The sequence below is a fragment of the Lepidochelys olivacea genome (assembly GCF_965140295.1).
Source record: "Lepidochelys olivacea isolate rLepOli2 genome assembly, chromosome: 20".
NCBI classification, from domain to species: domain Eukaryota; kingdom Metazoa; phylum Chordata; order Testudines; family Cheloniidae; genus Lepidochelys; species Lepidochelys olivacea.
The window spans coordinates 6,092,200-6,110,371 of NC_140430.1; the positions used below are offsets into that span (position 1 = coordinate 6,092,200).

The following is an 18,172-nucleotide window of genomic DNA, read 5'->3' on the forward strand; positions in this document are numbered from 1 at the left end:
TCTTAAAACGAGATTCACTCAATATCAAACAGGCATCTCCCTCTGAAAGGCGCACTTGTTCACATGCCCAGAAGCGCATCATGTGTAAATGTAAAAAGAATCAGGCGCCAGTGGGCTGCTCACATGAGTAAAGGTTGCAGAATCTGTCCCTTGCTTAACTTAAAAGTCCACTTTTATAGTATAAGAGGTGCAAAAAACGGACCTCATCCAGTGCACCAAACGCCCCAACGACAATGTGGGTGGAACGAGACAGTCGCTACACTCTCGAATGAACTCACACAGTAAAATGATAAAAGACAAAAACACCCTGTCACTGGTGGGTGACGACTTTTCACAAAGCGATCACTCCATATCTGACCTCTCAGTCCTCGTCCTCAAAGGAAGCCCGCCCAATACCTTCAAAAGACAAGCCTGGGAGCTGAAATTCAGGGTTCAAAAAAGAACTAGATAAGTTCATGGAGGATCGGTCCATCAATGGCTATTAGCCAGAATGGGCAAGGATGCTGTCCCTAGCCTCTGTTTGCCAGCAGCTGGGAATGGCGACAGGGGATGGATCACTTGATGATCACCTGTTCTGTTCATTCCCTCTGGGGCACCTGGCACTGGCCACTGTTGGAAGACAGGATACTGGGCTGGTGGACCATTGGTCTGACCCAGTGTGGATGTTCTTATGTTCATAATTCTGGTAAACACCAAAAATGATGGACTCAGTAGAAACCCTGGTTTTATGTCTCATTACAACAATTTGTAACCCACAAAGGCTTTTGTCTAGCACTTTTGTCAGTAAAATTTTTGTCAGTCACAAGTGTGAAAAAAAACAGGCTCACGAGGGGCAGTTCAGTTATGCTGGAGGGAGAGCTCTGTAAGGTCTGGAGTGTAGCTCTAGCCTAAGGGTATGGCTACACTTGCAGCGTTTTTGCACTCTACGTTTCATCGATGACAGGAAACCGGTGAAAGAAAAGCGCTGGTTTGTGTACTCACTTAATTCCTCCGGCGTCAGAGCGTGTTTGCACCAGCAGCACTTCCATCGCCGATAAGAGCAGGGTTGTAGGGCAGCTACCCCACAGTGCAGCTCTCTCGCTAGGTCTTGTGGAAAGAAGGGGATGAGCGGAAGGCATTCTGGGTCCCTGCTCAATGCCCCGTGGTGCACTGCTTCCTAGCCCAGCCGCCCCATTACTTCCTTGTTTCTTTCGTGGCATTTTTAAAAAAGAAAACCCTGCTGTCTGGCTGCTTTCCCCGCCACATCTACCAGCAAAGGAAAAGGGAGTTTCAAACTTCCTGGGGCTTACAGGGGGAGGAGCGGACATCCCTTTACCTGGCGTCAGAGCAGCGGAGATGCTGGGCAGAGTGGTCACTTTTGGAACTGTGGGATATCCTCCGAAGGCCAAAAGGTGTTTACACAGGTAGAACGTATCTTCACTTTCACAACAGCGCAAAAAGAACAGCGGAAAGAGCTGTATGCCTCTCGTGAAGGTGGTTTTCTTTTTGTGGTGAAACTTCTGTGTTTCACCGCAAAAAAGTCGTTAACAAGTGTAGACGCTCCCATGGTTTTAGTGCAAAAAAGGGACTTTTTGCGCTTTAAATGGCAAGTGTAGACATTGCCTTACTCTTTGCCCTATGACTGCAGAGCTGTTAATTGCCCAGTTCGTTTTGAATGGTTTCTTGCAACATATGTTAACTCCTTATACTTAACAGTCTGCTCCACCTTGTATTTAGCTGTGATTACCTTTCCCAGACCCAAAGAAGAGCTCTGTATAGCTCAAAACCTTGTCTCTTCCACCAACAGAAACTGGTCCAATAAAAGATATTACCTCACCCGCCTTGTCTCTCATAAAAAAAAAATTAAACATTTAGCATTTCATTTCATTTTTCAAATAATATTTCACGCAATAGGTTTCAGATAAACAAAGATGAACATACATCAATATAGAACACAAACTCTTTCTGGGACTACAGGTGTCCCCCCACTGCAAGTTAGTGGGAGATCAGGGTGTTCACTACCATTCAGGACTCATCCCTAATTGTTGCACAATCCCATTATTACAGTCTGCAGATACTTAGCCATGTTAACAATAGGACTGGAGGTTTCCCAGGGGTATGTGCTTGTGAGATCACTCTGCCTGTATAAACAGATTTGGCATGAATCATATACTTCTTGAATTAGCTGGAATGCACATACTGTCTAAAAACACTGCCCCCCGCCCCCCATGAATGTCAGCATGAAACTGGACAAAACCCAGATTAATTATTTTTTCAATTTACCAGCTGAATCCACTGTGAATCCAAAAGCAAAGCAGGTGGCTTGCAGGAAGAGGAGCCTGGAGCAAAAAGCTGAGAAAGAGGTTTTCCATTGCTAAACCTCCTTATCATGTGCACTGAAAATCTAGATTAAAAGAGCCAAAGAGAACTGGTAACAATTGACTACACCCAAGTATAAAATATCAGCAGGTCGCATTCTAGCAGCTGCCATAAATAATGTTGCAAACCGATTTCAGTTCCAACCCCCTTGTCTTCACAAAGCATTCACCGCCTTCCAAAATGAGCCCCTTTTTCGCTTTCTGCTGCATGGTGATGCCCCAGCTACATCCCAGAAAATGCCAATTAAAGGTCTTCAGTTGTTTTTTGAGATTAAAAATATCCCAATTAGGCAAAGCTACAGCAAAACTGGCTGCAGTTTGAATGGCAAAATTAGGAAAGGCGTTTGTCCTAATTAAGGACTAGTGTCTTTGATTGATTGCGTGGCGGAGTAATGGTTTTAATTTAACAGGGACATGACTAGTTGAAAATGGCCTATTAAACACACTCAATAGACGATTTCCTTAATTTTACAGGTATGGCAATGCAATACAGGTGCACTTAACACATAGGCATAGCTCGTTATGGCCCAACCCTGTAAAACGCTGAGCAGCCACAACTCCCATTAAAGTCAATGGAAGAGGAAGGTGCTTAGTCAACGCCATGCAAGTTCAAGCATCGGGGTGGCCAACCTGGGGCTCTTCAGAAGTTAACATGCGGCTCCTTGTCTAGGCCCCGACTCCGGGACTGGAGCTGCAGGCGCCAACTTTCCAGTGTGCCGAGGGGTGCTCACTGCTCAACCCCTGGCTCTGCCTCCACTACACCCCTTCCCACCCCCTCCTCTGAGCCTGCCATGCCCTTGCTTCTCCCCGCTCCCCGCCAGAGCCTCCTGCACGCCAGGAAACAGCTGATCGGGAGGTGCGGGGAGGGAGTGGGGGGGGCACTGATCGGCAGGGCTGCCGGTGGGTGAGAGGCGCAGGGAGCTGATGCGGGGTTGCTGACGTGATACTGTGGCTCTTTGGCAATGTACATTGGTAAATTCTGGCTCCTTCTCAGGCTCAGGTTGGCCACCCCGATCTATGTGTGTAGCACCTGGTTTAAAGGGTTTACAAATTCTTCTGGAAAACCCATCAGAGTTTATACCCTGTGCAATGAGAATAGCAGCAGATAAGAGAGTTTTCTGAGTTCCACAGAGCCAGCAAAGTGTCAAAGCAGCGTCAATTGCCAGGCGAGTTTCTCCTTCTTTGTTCCCGCTAAAGAAACGAAGACTGTACTATTTCAAAGCAAGCTAGGGGACATGTGCACCCGGTTTCCATTGATTTTAATGGCAGCTGTGGAAAATCTCAGCCTAAATACATATAAAATATCCCGAATGGAGTAACCAAGCTGCGAGATCAAAATGCAGTGTAGTTGTAGCCGTATGGGTCCCAGGATATTAGCGAGGCAAGGTGGGTGAGGTCATACATTACTTCACCTGCCTTGTCACTCAAAACTCAGGGCATTCAAGGCTGTCTCAGCAACATTATCTCAACCATTCTCCACTTATGGGCCCAGATGGGCGGCTAGTGCAAATCACCGTAGCTCCACTGACTTCAGGGAAGCTGCGCCAATTTTCCCCCGCTGAAGTTGTGACCCACTGATTTCAGCGGGGGCTACACTGATTTACACCAGTGGAGGGGTGTGGCCCATTGATGCCAGTGGTGCAACACCAGTTTACATCAGCTGGGATTCTGGCATGTGTAGTATTTTCTATTCCTTTTATTTCTTTATTTTTTGCACATCAGAGAAATAACATAATGCAGCGGCTCGCAACCTGGGATGGGTGCGGGGGGGGTGGGGATGTTATGACTCCCAGGGAGATGGCGAACACTTGTGTCAACGATTGACACCATCCTACTATTCTCATCCTCCTAAAAGGGAGAGAGCTCCTGGTTCAATCTTTGCTATACGGGAGGAAGTTCTTGCACTGTGACCCCATGGAAAGCATTGAGACATAGAGCCCCTTCGTGTATTATTCGTCTCTGTTTTGAACGCATACTATAAAATACACTGTAATGCTGGGTTACCATTGCTGGAGTGGCATTACCTTCTGGAATTCCCTGACTTCTTTTCAGTTGCTTGATTTAGCACCCCGAACATTGCACCAATGTTATCTACCTGCCAGTAGGGCTGGGGGTTTTCAATCCCATACAGTTTTCCCAGCTTTTGAAACATTTTCTCTTCCCAAAGCGAAACCAAAAAGCCCAAGTCCCAACAATGTTTGTGAACTGGGGGGGGGGGGCATTGGGGGGCAGGTTATCCATTCAGGTCCATTCATTTCATTTGAAAATTTTGAATCTTTTTGTTTTGATTTTTGACATTTTGTCCTTTTCTTTTGAGTAGACTTTAAGTGAAATTTGAAAGGAAACCTCCCCCTCCAGAAAACATTTATTTTCCACACTGTCCAAAAGGGCCATTTCCACACGTTGACCCTTTTTTAAAAAAATCCATTATTATAATTTTGACAAGTCAACAATGTTGGGGCACAAACCCTTTCGGTGACAAATTCTCCACCAGCGGTACCTGCCACGTCTACCCTTCCACCATATCCCTCGGTTTTATGGTTTTTATATATGGACACATTTTCAAAAGAGCTCAGCATTATGGGTACTCAGTCTTTTTGGAACTCTGGCTTTTATTTAGGCCGTCCGTGGGAATGAGCGCATTTGAAAATCTAGTTCCATGGTGCCAAGCACCAGGGTAACATGTAAGTCTCATGTAAAATGACAGGATTAAAAAATCTAGAACAGAACGTTTTATTCTCTCTCTCTCTGCTGCAGTGAATGGAGGAAATCCATTTTGCATATGGAACATATTGTTTATCTTATAAATAAATTTAAATCTTATAAATTTATCTTATAAAATGCTAGCTTTGTGCCTTGAATAATACAGGTGAAAACACCTTGCTTTTAAGGTAGAGACGGGAGTGCAGGGTCTAGGCTTAGAAATGGCAAAGCATAAGGGCTGAACCAGTAGTATTAGAGCAAGGCATGTCAGCAGTTTGCTCTCTGGGCCCCAAATGACTAGCACATGCCGTGAACTCTTTGACACTGCCTTTCTTGTTGCCTATGCAGAGGCCAAAAGGCGACAGTTATTTCCAAACAACAGGAATGTTGCTCAGAAATGCAACTATTCCATTGCACAGGGGCGTGTCGGTGAAGTGAGCTCACTGTACAGAACGCTGCAGGGCACACCAAGCCCAATTAATCAGGAAGATCATTCACATCAGGAAGCCAATCCCAGTTCCTCAAGCACATAAAAGAGGTCACCTCAGCCCTTGAAGAACAGAGGTTCATCCTTCTCTTCTGTGTTCTGTTCTCTTCTCCAGAAACCTCACTCCTTCCTTCCTTCCACTACTTCCATTTTACCCAGGCCAGCTATAATGTCTCGCCAATCCACTGTAAGGTGCCAGAGTGGGAAACTGGGCTTTAGTGCCTCTTCTGCCATCATCCCAAACAGCTGCCGCACCAGCTACAGCTCACATTCTGTATCCCGGGCCGGAGGTTGCGGCTCTGGTGCTGGAAGGGTTGTTGGTGGTGGCAATTGCTTTGGCAGCAGAAGCCTCTACAACGTGGGTGGATCTAAAAGAATCTCCATGGCTGGCAGCAGTGGTGGCTTTCTGTGTGGCGCTCCAGGCCCAGTTGGTTTTGCTGGCGGCGCTGGCTACGGATTCGGTTTCGGTGGTGGAATAGGCAGGGGCTATGGGTTAGCTGGAGCTGGGTTTGGTGGAGGAAGAGTTGGCCTCGGGTTCCCTGTTTACCCACCCGGCGGGATCCAAGAAGTGACCATCAACCAGAGCCTTCTAACACCTCTCAACTTGGAAGTCGACCCCACCATCCAGAGGGTGCGTAAAGAGGAGAAGGAGCAAATCAAGACTCTCAACAACCAATTCGCCTCCTTCATTGACAAGGTGAGCTATAAGATTTCATAGATATCTTGTCCTGATTGTTCAGTGGGGAGGAAAAACAATTGCATTTCCTTATCGGCATTGTCTGTTCATCCACAAACAGAGCCGGGGCGCGAATCTGGCATAACCCCACTCATTTGGGGCAGATCTATCAGTCCACGGCAGTTGATATCAGCATCTGGCCTGTAGAGGCTGTTACTGACTATCATCTCGTGTTGTTAATCAATGAGCTGTCAAATGGCCAATCACTGCCCATTTAAGCTATCAGGGAACCAGACCTCCAGACTTGAATTTTCCTATTAAGTTGGAAAGGTAACATTGAAACAATGCAATTACATGTAGGTGGTTCTTTTAAAGTCAAGGTATTTTGGGGACTTACTTACCTGACAGCATCCTGTTCATCTCTTTGTTGATTGCATCAGATTTGCCAGAACAAGCAGAAGAGGGCTATAACAACAACCTTTACGTTTTTGTTGACCAATCAGCATGCATCTGTGGTCAAAGCAAATGTTAAACTGTCTTGGGGGCCTTTTTGTACTCAGCCCAGGGAAGGGAAATAATAAATATTTTAGATTTATTTTCCACTTAAGGCATTAATTTTCCCCTGCCTTGTCCCATGTGTCATCATTTGCACCTATGCAAAATATGTGCAAAATGCAACTCATCTCTCCTGAGAATATAAGATTTCATAGCTATCTTGTCCTGATTGTTCGGTAGGCAGGAATATGGTATAAGGAACAGGGGAATCGGCTTCTAATTAGATTGCAATATGGGCAAGATCCTTGAAGTCAAATTTGCTACACCCATTTACACCAGCTGAGGATCTGGCCCTGACTATCTTCCTTGCGACTGCCAGTCTTGCTCACTAGTTCGTAAGAGCTCAGTGAGAGCGGAGGGCACTCAGCATCTCTCAGTAAATGCTCAGTACCTTGCAGAATTGGACCCTAAACATGCATGGGAATTAACCTGGATTAGGGTTACCAGATGGCAACTGTGAAAAAACGGGACGGGGGTGGGGGGTAATAAGCGCCTATATAAGAAAAAGTGCCAAAAAAACAGGACTGTCCCTTTAAAAATGGGACATCTGGTCATCCTAATCTGGATGATCCATATTATTGTAATACTTTTATGGAACCATTTAAGCATCTTCTGGATCCTTGTGATTTTCAGGTCCAATTCCTCGAGCAGCAAAATAGGGTGCTGGAAACCAAATGGAGCCTGCTGCAGGAACAGGAACAAAAAACCGTGAAAAACAACATTGAACCCCTCTTTGAAAATTACATTGGTAATCTCAGGAGGCAGCTGAACAACCTGATGAATGAGAGAGGAAGACTTGAAGGGGACCTGAACAACATGCAGAATGTGGTGGAGGATTTCAAGAACAAGTAAGTCCATCTCTCTAGCTGCTCCCCATCACCACAGGGTCAGGGATGCTTAAAAAAAAAAGTACATTTGCACTGCAATATCAATCCGATAAGGAAGGGACAAGACTAACAAATCACCAACTGCAAGTTCACTAGAGAGATACATCTTATAATGTGTGGATGCTATCACTTTCCCATGGTTAAATTGACAGGTAAAAATCTCTCTACAGAGTGAAGGGACAAGAGGCCCAGGTAAAAAAAGAAAAGGAGGACTTGTGGCACACTTGTGCTACAGCTCACAAAAGCTTATGCTCAAATAAATTGGTTAGTCTCTAAGGTGCCACAAGTCCTCCTTTTCTTTTTGCAAATACAGACTAACACGGCTGTTACTCTGAAACCAGGTAAAAAAGTATTTTGTGGATGACACATTAGGTGCAGAATCTACAAAGATTTATGAATGCAATTATTGGTCTGAGTAAAATAACTCACGTGAATTAGACTTCGGGAGACTGCATCCTGAAACTGTAAGGGAAGAAGCAGTGAGAAGGACTGACTGCCAGGAAGAGAGAAAGAGAACAGAAGGTTTTATCGAGAGCAGTAGTTCTCAGCCAGGGGTACATGTACTCCTGGGGGCATGCAGAGGTCTTCCAGGGGGGACATCAATTCATCTAAATATGTGCCTAGTTTCACACCAGGCTACATAAAAAGCACTAGCGAAGTCGGAACAAGCTAAAATTTCATACAGACAATGATTTGTTTATACCACTCTACATACCATACACTGAAATGTAAGTACAATATTTATATTTCAATCGATTTGTTTTATAATTATATAGGAAAAATGAGACAGTCATCAATTTTTCAGTACTACTGCGCTGGGACTCTTTTGTGGGTTTATGTCTGATTTTGTAAGCAAGTGGTTTTTAAGTGAGGTGAAACTTGGGGGTTCGCAAGACAAATCAGACTCCCGAAAGGGCTACAGTCATCTGGAAAGGTTGAGAGCCACCGATCTAGAGTACTTTTCTATAGACATCAGTTTGCACGTTTTAACTGGTTTAGCATAGACATGCGGATCATTGCCTGAGTTATCCTGAAAACTAACATTCATGCTTAGCACGCACACAAAATGCTCTTGGGGAAGTGTATTCTATCAGGCTGCAATTATCTCCATCAGTTACTTGCCTACACAAACATTCCCTCTGCCCCATTCCATTAGGTATGAAGATGAAATCAACAGGCGCACAACTGCCGAGAATGACTTTGTGACACTCAAGAAGGTTAGTGGTGTTTGTATAATGCAAGCGTTATTATTGTTTGTCTTTCAGCAACACCTAGAGATCATTGTGCTAGACGCTGTACAGACACAGAGAGAGAGGCAGACCTTTCCCCCAGAGAGCTTGCAATAGAGAAGACAGAAAAAGGGTGGGAGAAAGGGAGGATTATTAGCCCTATGGAACTTAGTCAGATCTGAGGGACTTGCCCACCATTACATAGGGAATCTGTGGCACACCTGGGAACTGAGCCTAGCTCTTCAAAGCATCAGTCCAATGCTTTAACCACAAAACCTCTCAGGTCAGCCATTCAGCCACAACACTATTAACAGCCATTAGAAAATCCTTTACATTTTTTCTCCTCTAGAAAATGAGTTTGGAGCCAATCATGTTGCCGGCCTGCTAATGAAAGTGCTTCGCTCATTGCAATCCATTACTGTCTTTCAGGATGTGGACAGTGCCTACATGAACAAGGTGGAGCTGGATGCCAAGGTGGACTCCCTGACTGATGAGATCAATTTCCTGAGAGCCCTGTACGAAATGGTAAGTGCTAGCAACCTGAGGTCTCTTTCAGTGGGTTTCAAATTAGTTTTCCCAGCGATGTGCAAAATTCTGAAGCTTTTTTTTTTGGCAATGACATGGTCTGTCTTGACCGTTCCTGACAGTTGTTTGAGTGACAGCCCCTTACCATAGGCTGGAGCCTCTGCTTATGGTACACAGTGAAAAGTTCAGTTGTCTACTCATGAGGAAAAGTCTCTTTGACTGACAGTTCACCCGAATATTGGCATGAATTGCAGGAACTGGCTCAGATGCAGCAGCAGGTCTCCAACACCTCCGTCATTCTGTCTATGGACAACAACCGAGACCTGGACCTGGATGGCATCATTGCTGAAGTCAAAGCGCAGTACGAGGAGATTGCTAACAGGAGCCGAGCTGAGGCTGAATCTTGGTACCAAACTAAGGTGAGTCACCATACAACAACAGAGGGTTGAGTTCCAATTAGCTGCACATTCGGCTGTCTACCACTATTGTTGTGCTTCTTGACTTGTGTCGCTGAGCATTCAGGGGTACCAATCAGGGGTGAAGTGGCGACTGATTGTGCACACACGTAATAGCATGCAACGCCTGCCCCCAAAGAGCATGGACTTTAACGTGATTTGTGTGTCCCTTTGTATATGGCAGTATGAAGAGCTGCAGGTTACTGCTGGCAGACACGGGGATGACCTCCGCAACACCAAGCATGAAATCTCAGAGCTGAACCGAGTCATCCAGAGACTGAGGAATGAAATTGACAATGTGAAAAGACAGGTAGGGCACTGCGGAAAACACAGGAGGGTATTTTGTGTGCGGGTGCTTCATTATGGCAGTACCAAGCCTTAGGCCAACCTAACTCCTAAGATGGATGCAAATGCAACCCCATTAATTTCTGCTGTACCAGGACTGAATGTGGCCCCTTTGGTCTCAAAGTAAAAATGTCACTAGGATTTGACCAGACTTTTCTGCTCATAAATAAAATGAATCAATAATATAGGGTCAGAACCTCAGTGTCAATGAAGTTGATGCACTTTACACCAGCTGGCAATCTGGACTTCAAAGGGTTAAGCTGCATGATACTATCCCTAATGTTTCCCCTGGAAATGATTGCAAACATGTTAGATTGAAACACAGAGAGCCAAATTTTCAGAGGTGTCCATCAGCCACGTTCTGCTAAAGTTAATGGAGCTAGGAAGATTTACACCAGTTGATGATCTGTCCCAAACTGTAGAAAAGCTGATGGGAAGAGATGAGATGCTCATAGATTATTCCAGCTTGATCTGCACCCAGGCTGGATCAGGCAACTGCATACTAGGAAGGCAGAACAGTTTGATGTTTCCTATGGATCGCTGTTCTTCTCTACCGTAGTGCGCCAACCTGCAAGCGGCCATTGCTGAGGCGGAGGAGCGCGGTGAACTGGCCCTCAAGGATGCCAAGGGCAAACTGGCTGAGCTGGAGGATGCCCTGCAGAAGGCCAAGGGAGATTTGGCACTTCAGCTGCGGGAGTACCAGGAGCTGATGAACGTCAAGCTGGCCCTGGATATCGAGATCGCCACCTACAGGAAGTTGCTGGAAGGAGAGGAGAGCAGGTGGGTGAAATGCAGCACATTCATGTCCGGATTTTAACAGATGCTGAGCGCCCAATTGTCCAACTGAGGTCAATGGGAACTCCAGGTGCTCAGCATTTCTGAAAACTCCCCCCTGGAGCAACTTGTCTTTATGCTGGAATCAATTTAAATGTTAACGAAAAACTTGGTCAAAAAGTTTTGAAATCTGGATGAAATATATTTGCGATTTTTTGGGGGAATATTTTATGAAATTAGTTTTCTCTTTGTCAGCCAGTGTGTAGAGAGGTTTTGATTATTTTGAAATGTCAAAAAAAAATTTAAAAAACCCTGAAGGCTGGTCAAAAGGCTTCTGTCAAAACTTTTTTGTTTAGTTGGAAAACTGGGGGTTTTGGCTAACTGAAAATTTTCCTAGAAAGTGTCTGCTTTCCACACAAAAATTCAACTACTTGAGGAAAAATTTCATGGACATTTTTCTGCTTATTTCAAGACTGTCTCTTGTCAGTGGACATCACCTGAATTCTTACTTTCCTCTCTTCTCTTCCCCAACAGGCTGTGTGGAGAAGGTGTTGGTGCAATGAATATCTGTAAGTCACTTGAATGCATATATTGTACAAACTTCCTTGCTTTAGACTCTGTAACAGTGCGGGACTCACCCAGCGGTGCCTCCTGCTGGTCCCTCAGGCAATTAGCTCTCCAGCCATTGGAGCGCCCTCTGCTGGTCGCCATCCCGCTCACCCCCGTGTCCCTCCTGGACCCTGGTGCCGTTTTACCAGGGGTGTTGCCCCCTTGCAATACCCCCACACGCTTCCTGGGTCTCCCCTCCCTGGGGAACCCCCACCCTCTATCCCCACCTTGCCTCAGCCTATGGGCTACTTCCAGTCACCATCTAGCCCCCTTTCACTGAGACCAACTGCAGTCTGTACAAGCCAGTCATCATAGGCAAGGGAGGTTTGGACCTGCTGCCTTCCTCTGCAACCCAGTACCTCTGTGGGGCCTTGAACAAAGGCATGCAGCCTGGGGAGTTGCTGGTCTGGAGCTCCGCAGCCCCTCTGGCCTTTCCCCAGCCCTGCCTCACTCTAGGTACCCTTAGGCTTCCCTGGCAGCTAGGCCCATCTCCCTCCTCAGCTAGAGGGAGACTGCCTGAGCGCCTGGTTCACAGCCCCTTTATACAGGCCAGCTGTGGCCTGGTTGAGGCGTGCCCCAGCTGTAGCTGCCTCCCCAATCAGCCAGCTTACTAGCTCTCAGCCCCAGCCCTCCCCAAGGGCTGTCTTTTGACCCTTTCAGGGCCGGAGCGGCTGACCACCCCGCTACAGTCTCCATTTGCCACTCGGTGGCCACCATTCCGTGAGATCTAAACACACGGTGCTTTCTTTTTGCAGCTGTGGTCACCTCAACTGTTGGTGGTGGGTCTGGAAACAGAAGTGGTGTCTGCATTGGAGGTGGAAGCGGTCTCGGCATTGGAGGTGGAAGCGGTCTCGGCATTGGAGGTGGAAGCGGTGTCTGCATTGGAGGTGGAAGTGGTCTCAGCATTGGAGGTGGAAGTGGTGTCTGCATTGGAGATGGAAGCGGTCTTGGCATGGGAGGTGGGCTCAGTGTTGGAGGAGGCAGCTTCAGCTCTGGAAGCGGAAGAGGCATCGGCGGGTTGAGCCTTGGAGGCGGAAGTGGCTCTAGCGTGAAATTTGTCTCAACTACCTCTTCCACCAGAAGAAGCTACAAAAGCTAAAGCTCAGAATTCAAAGTCCTCACTCCGCGAATGAAATATCTCCATGGTTTCCTGATGCTGACACATTACTGACCTACGAATGGGACCACCATAATGAATAAGAGCAACGTTTTCTAACCTTCACTTTAGAAACCAAGCTTAAAAAATGTTGGCCTATATCTAAATTTTCCAAACGTTGCCTTGAATCAGTTCTTTTTTCAATCTTGCTATCTATTATCTCTCACGTAGAAACCTATCACCTCTATCCAACAAGAAGAGAAAGTACATATTTCTCCAAACAGCAGGACATGTGTGCTTTCCTCAAAAACTTTGAATTTTTGAAAGCTGAAAAGATGATGTTTTTGACAAACCCAAACATTTCTGTTAATTTTCACCCAAAAGTTTTCAGCCAAACATGCCAAAATCTCCCCCCAAAATGCGGAAAATTTGGTTTTCCTCCAAAAATGTTCAGTTTAGGGGCTACCTTTTTTCCTGTGAAATATTGAATTTTTCTGGATAAAAAGATGTCCCCATTTTCTGAACATCTCTGGTGATTACATAGCCTCGACAAGTCCTCGTGCAACTAATAAAACCACCTTCCCTTTCTCATGTATTTTTCTTTTTCTCCATACCAAGGAGTAGCTCATGGATTTGGATATTTTTTACGCCAAAGCTCAGTTGTGTAAGTTTTAGAATGGCAAGAGAACCGTTATGTTAAGCACTTTCTGAATAATGTTAGAACCAAGCACCTGATTATTATTGCTTGTCCAGATCTAATGTACATTTCAAAATGAGGTCTCTGAGTCCATTACAGGACACAATGGACATGGCTCTCTCTCGCCATAGCTTGGACACCTATTTATGTTACCCAGGTTATTTCATTATTCAGTTGTACAAACAGTTCCTTGTCTAGAAATTTACAACACAATGTGCTTTAGCTCATCCAAATTGTATTGAGTTCTGTGTGCAACGGGTGTTCCCAACTTGTTCGGCATTTGCCACATTTGTATTTCACATTGCACATAATTCCCACTGTTTTATTTCCAATGGACTTAGAATTGAAAGTTATCTGGCCTTATGTTGTATATAAAATGTGTCGCACTATTGTTTGTTCTTTGGGCTCAGGAGCTCGTATTGTTGGAAACTTCTCGTCACTTTCCAGTGTTTGTCTAATAAAATGCATATGTAACTTATTCTGCTGTCCAGACCTTTAATTAATGTTTAAGGCAAGGGTGGCCAACCTGAGCCAGAATTTACCAATGTACATTGCCAAAGAGCCACAGTAACACATCAGCAGCCCCCCATCAGCTCCATCCCCCCGCTCCCAGCGCCTCCCAACCACCAGCAGCCCAGCTGATCAGTGCCCCCCACCCGTGCCTCCTGATCAGCTGGTTCGTGGCATGCATGAGGCTCTGGGATGGAGGGGAGGAGCGAGGGCATGGCAGACTCAGGGGCAGGAAGGGGTGGAGTGGGGACAGGGCCTATGGCAGAGCCAGGGGTTGAGCAGCGAGCACCCCCCGGCACATTGGAAACTTGGCACCTGCAGCTCCAGCCCCCGAGTCGGGGCCTAGACAAGGAGCCGCATGTTAACTTCTGAAGAGCCGCATGTGGCTCTGGAGCCCCAGGTTGGCCCCCCCTGGTTTAAGGGAAATGGACACACATTTGTAAGGCAGTTTGCTGAGGGGCATACACATCAGGGCCAAATTTTGCTCTCCATTTACACTCTGTGAAATTCCATTGACGCCAATGTTTTGTGTATAGCAACAGAGTCGTCTCCTTTTAATTACCTTGGGAGTCCTCTAGTGGCACTCACTGTGTTCTATGGTTTTGAAGCCACCTGAAGCCCGTTAACAAAGGACACCCCCCCCTCCCGCCGCAGTGGAGCAGCATGAATGTAACGGAGGGTGATTTCGTTCAAACCGTTGGGTGTGGAGGAAAACTAAGAATTGGACAGGAAAAAGAACTTTGAGTTCCTTTGGTGTGAAAGTGAGTTCCCAGCCCTGGAGGGCTTTGCTTGGTTTAGGTAAGATACAAATCTCTTTCAGCATTGGAGCTATATTGAGTGATCTCCAAATCCGTCCAGATGCTGGGTAAAATCTTGGCCTCATTGAAGTCAAGGGAATTTTGCTACTGACTTCTATTTGTTCAGGATTCCTCTCATTGGGTATTAAGTAGTTTGAAGCTGAAAGGCTTGATTTGCCAGGGAAGGGCGAGGTGTCAGGGTGGTAAAGATTTCTAATCTTTCTCTTCATTTCATCTTCTGCCAATGGAGCTTCCCTCCCAATTGGTTCTCACGGGTCTGAAAAAACTTAAGACCAGATTTTCAAATAACCAACTGTTTTCCTGAGGAATTTCAACTCAGCATGTCCACGCTCCAGTCCAGTTTCATGTTTTGGGTTTTGTTTTGGTTTTTTTTAGTGAATCAGATTCAAAATGTTTATTCTCTAGTGTTTTGCAAGTTTGGGTGAAGAATCAGGGTGAAGAATTTGGGTGAAGAATCAGAGCTCCCTGCTCTATCTGATTTACATTCACCCTGGTGCAAAGGCCCAGCAAAAAGCCCACGAGCAATTTAAATCCCCTTCATAATAGGTCTCGTGCTCTTCCTCTGTCAACGAGAATGGTCAGACAAAGAGAATTACCATCCTGCGGGAAATTCTGGCATTTCCATATTTGTTTTCATGCCCCAACAGTCCAAATGTAGGAACTTTTCATGGAACTAAAAGTTCTGAAAACGTTTCAATTTGAAAACGTTTCCATTCAATATTTTCAATAAAAACATTTAGTTTCCGGTCAGGTCAACATTAATCTCTGTGTCCACTTGAACCATTGTGGTGCCTCATGGGAGTTGTGGTTCCAAACCACTCATGCCCCCTTTCTCCTATATGGGCCTTGCTTGCTGGCCAGACTATATCTCTCATGAGGCACTACAGTCTTTCCCTGATGCTGAGCCATTTTGAAATTTTTTGACCAACCCACATTCTACCCTCTGTGAGCCTGAATCCCTCCCCTTTGTTTGAGGAGAAGAGTAAGAAGAAGAGTCTCCAACAGACGTTTCCCTCTCCCATGGGTTTTTCCACAGGGAGAGACATGATCTAGCCCTGAGACAGAAATAAGTGTCAGCCAACACAGGTTGGAAGAGCGGCTAGGGATGAATGGGAGGAACTGGCAATGGGAAACTTCCTTTATAATTTGGTGAGGACACAAAATGAAATGAGAAACCTACTCAGTGAGAAAACTGACTGGCACATGCAGTGCAAGAGAAAGGAGGCCCATGTGCTGTTAATTGCCAAATTCCAAAAGCTTGACTCCCTTGGGATAATTAACTCTGCTTTTATTCATTATTTTTAAAGGATGGGGAAAGGGACCTCGTGTCAAAAATAGCTATCTTAGTAAGATAACAATAACAACACCTAGTCCTTATGCAGTGCTTTTTCATCAATACACTGCAAAGCACTATGCAAAGGAGGTCAGGATCACCATCCCTATTTTTCAGATGGGGAAACTGAGGCACAGAAAGGCAGACAGTTGCCAAAAAGTCACGCAGTGGGCCAGAAATAGAACGGAGGTCCTCTGAGTCCCTGTCCAGGGTGCTATCTACCAGGCCATGTTGCAAAGACAAGGTAGTATACTTCTGGAGCTAAATTTATATCTCCGAGTTTAAAGTACATTTTAGCCTTAGATGTTTGGAATAGAAGAGGCTGATATTTTCAATCAGCTGGAGAAACTATCTGTCTAGTGTTTTACACTGCAATATTGCAGCGTCTGTCAACATCTCAGCGGTACACCACGCTTCATTGCTTCAGTTTTCAAAATAGTATCACCTTTATAGATTTTATGCTATGAGTAACACAGGGATATAAATCTAGTTGCCTCGTGCAAACAGATTTTATGGTTCACCCTATCGTGTAGATACAATAGCTGCAGGGGTTAGTAAAAATGTAATTCACTAACCTCATAGTAATTAGAAATGGAAAAGACCTATTAAAACACCAAGTTCAGCCTCTTGCAAAGGAAGAAGAGACTCCCCTGATGGAGACTGTGTGAGATGTTCATAGAATCCAAGATTTTAAAACTCAAAGGGAGCATTCTGGTCACCTAGGCGGCTCTCCTGCATAACGCAGGCCAGAGAATTTCACCCAGAAATTCGCGCATCAAGCCCATATTAAAACCCATATTAAAAACGGATATTACATCAGGGACACCCTAGCAAATCATGCTGGTCATGGGGACTGTCCTGGTTAAGGCCCTGATTCATTCAAACACTTAAATATGCACTTAAGTCCCTCAATAGGGCTTAAGCATATGCTTAAAGCTAAGCGTGTTAAGTGTTTTGCAGAATTGGGGCCTAAGAGAAGACACCATTTAAAGAGGTATATTGAATCCCCCAAATTTAAATGAAAATTACATGCTGGCCTGAATTAAAGGGCAAGAACTGAAATAACACTCTTTACTTCTCAGTTGTATTTCTTCTTTGTTTGGCACTGGAGGGCCAAACTCTGTTGCGACTTGAAGTCAAGGCCCAAACTCCAAGATTCAGCCCTTAACAAAAACGCAGGAACTCAGAATTTCCCACTTATTTAAAACCTAGTTAAATACCAGTTATTGGCTGGCAGCAGGGCTCAGTAAATTACACATTCCGCTTGGAGTCAGATGATCTAGGTTCTGTTCCCCAGCTCTGGCTGCGAGATTTTGGACAAGTTGCAAACTCTCTGTCCTTCATCGGGCCCCTCTGAAAAATAAGCATAACATCAGTGCCTCTTATCATTTCCCTTTTAAATATATTGATGCAAAATGCCAAGTATGACCAATTATTATTAACACTATCTGAACAGCTCACCATTAAGCCGAATGTATGACCATTCCCTCCTGGCATATCCACAGTCGTCATTATTTAGGATTATGAAGCTTTATGGACACCTAAACGAGCTAAATTGGTTCTCTGGGAGATTTCCCCAAAATATAGACATTCCAATGAAGTGCACCATAATTAAGAGGAGTTCATGTTACTACTAAGGAGAATTGAAGTGTGTGTGGGAAGCCACTGTCCTTGCTTCTGAAAAGGCTTAAGATGCCCTTTCACCTCAATGCACTAGGATATTTACTGGCATATTTGCCTTTATTGTACAAGGTCGTGAAAAGCTGTGCCCTAATAGTAGTTGGGGAACGGTTGTACAATATCATACCAAGAGATCTTATGAACAAAATTGTTGAGTGAAGTTCTACGGCCTGTGTTATGCAAGATGTCAGCCTAGATTATCATGGAATCATAGAATCATAGGACTGGAAGGGACCTCGAGAGGTTATCTAGTCCAGTCCCCTGCACTCAGGGCAGGACTAAATATTATCTAGACCATCCCTGACCGGCGTTTGTCTAACCTGCTCTTAAAAATCCCCAGTGATGGAGATTCCACAACCTCCCTTGGTAATTTATTCCAGTTCTTAACCACCCTGACAGGAAGTTTTTCCTAATGTCCAACCTAAACCGCCCTTGC

The 18,172-nt window shown here is 45.3% G+C and overlaps 1 protein-coding gene across 1 annotated transcript; it reads left to right on the top strand.

Annotated features, from left to right (window-relative positions):
• The first annotated feature begins 5,633 nt into the window (after positions 1-5,633).
• Positions 5,634-13,873, top strand: LOC311510786 (keratin, type II cytoskeletal 75-like). The gene is made up of 9 exons (XM_084610765.1): positions 5,634-6,244; positions 7,412-7,626; positions 8,822-8,882; positions 9,324-9,419; positions 9,674-9,838; positions 10,059-10,184; positions 10,779-10,999; positions 11,528-11,562; positions 12,358-13,873. Exons 1-9 carry the CDS (start codon positions 5,717-5,719, stop codon positions 12,699-12,701), a joined length of 1,791 nt encoding a protein of 596 aa, XP_084466891.1. The 5' UTR covers positions 5,634-5,716; the 3' UTR covers positions 12,702-13,873.
• Positions 13,874-18,172: the final 4,299 nt, after the last annotated feature.

What these genes read in the sequence shown, in the direction of transcription:
- LOC311510786 (XM_084610765.1), top strand. Translation starts at nt 5,717, where the DNA reads ATGTCTCGCCAATCCACTGTAAGGTGCCAGAGTGGGAAACTGGGCTTT. An exon ending in ACTTTGTGACACTCAAGAAG is followed by an intron (nt 8,883 to 9,323) that starts GTTAGTGGTGTT and finishes ACTGTCTTTCAG; the next exon opens with GATGTGGACAGTGCCTACAT. An exon ending in TGTTGGTGCAATGAATATCT is followed by an intron (nt 11,563 to 12,357) that starts GTAAGTCACTTG and finishes TTCTTTTTGCAG; the next exon opens with CTGTGGTCACCTCAACTGTT.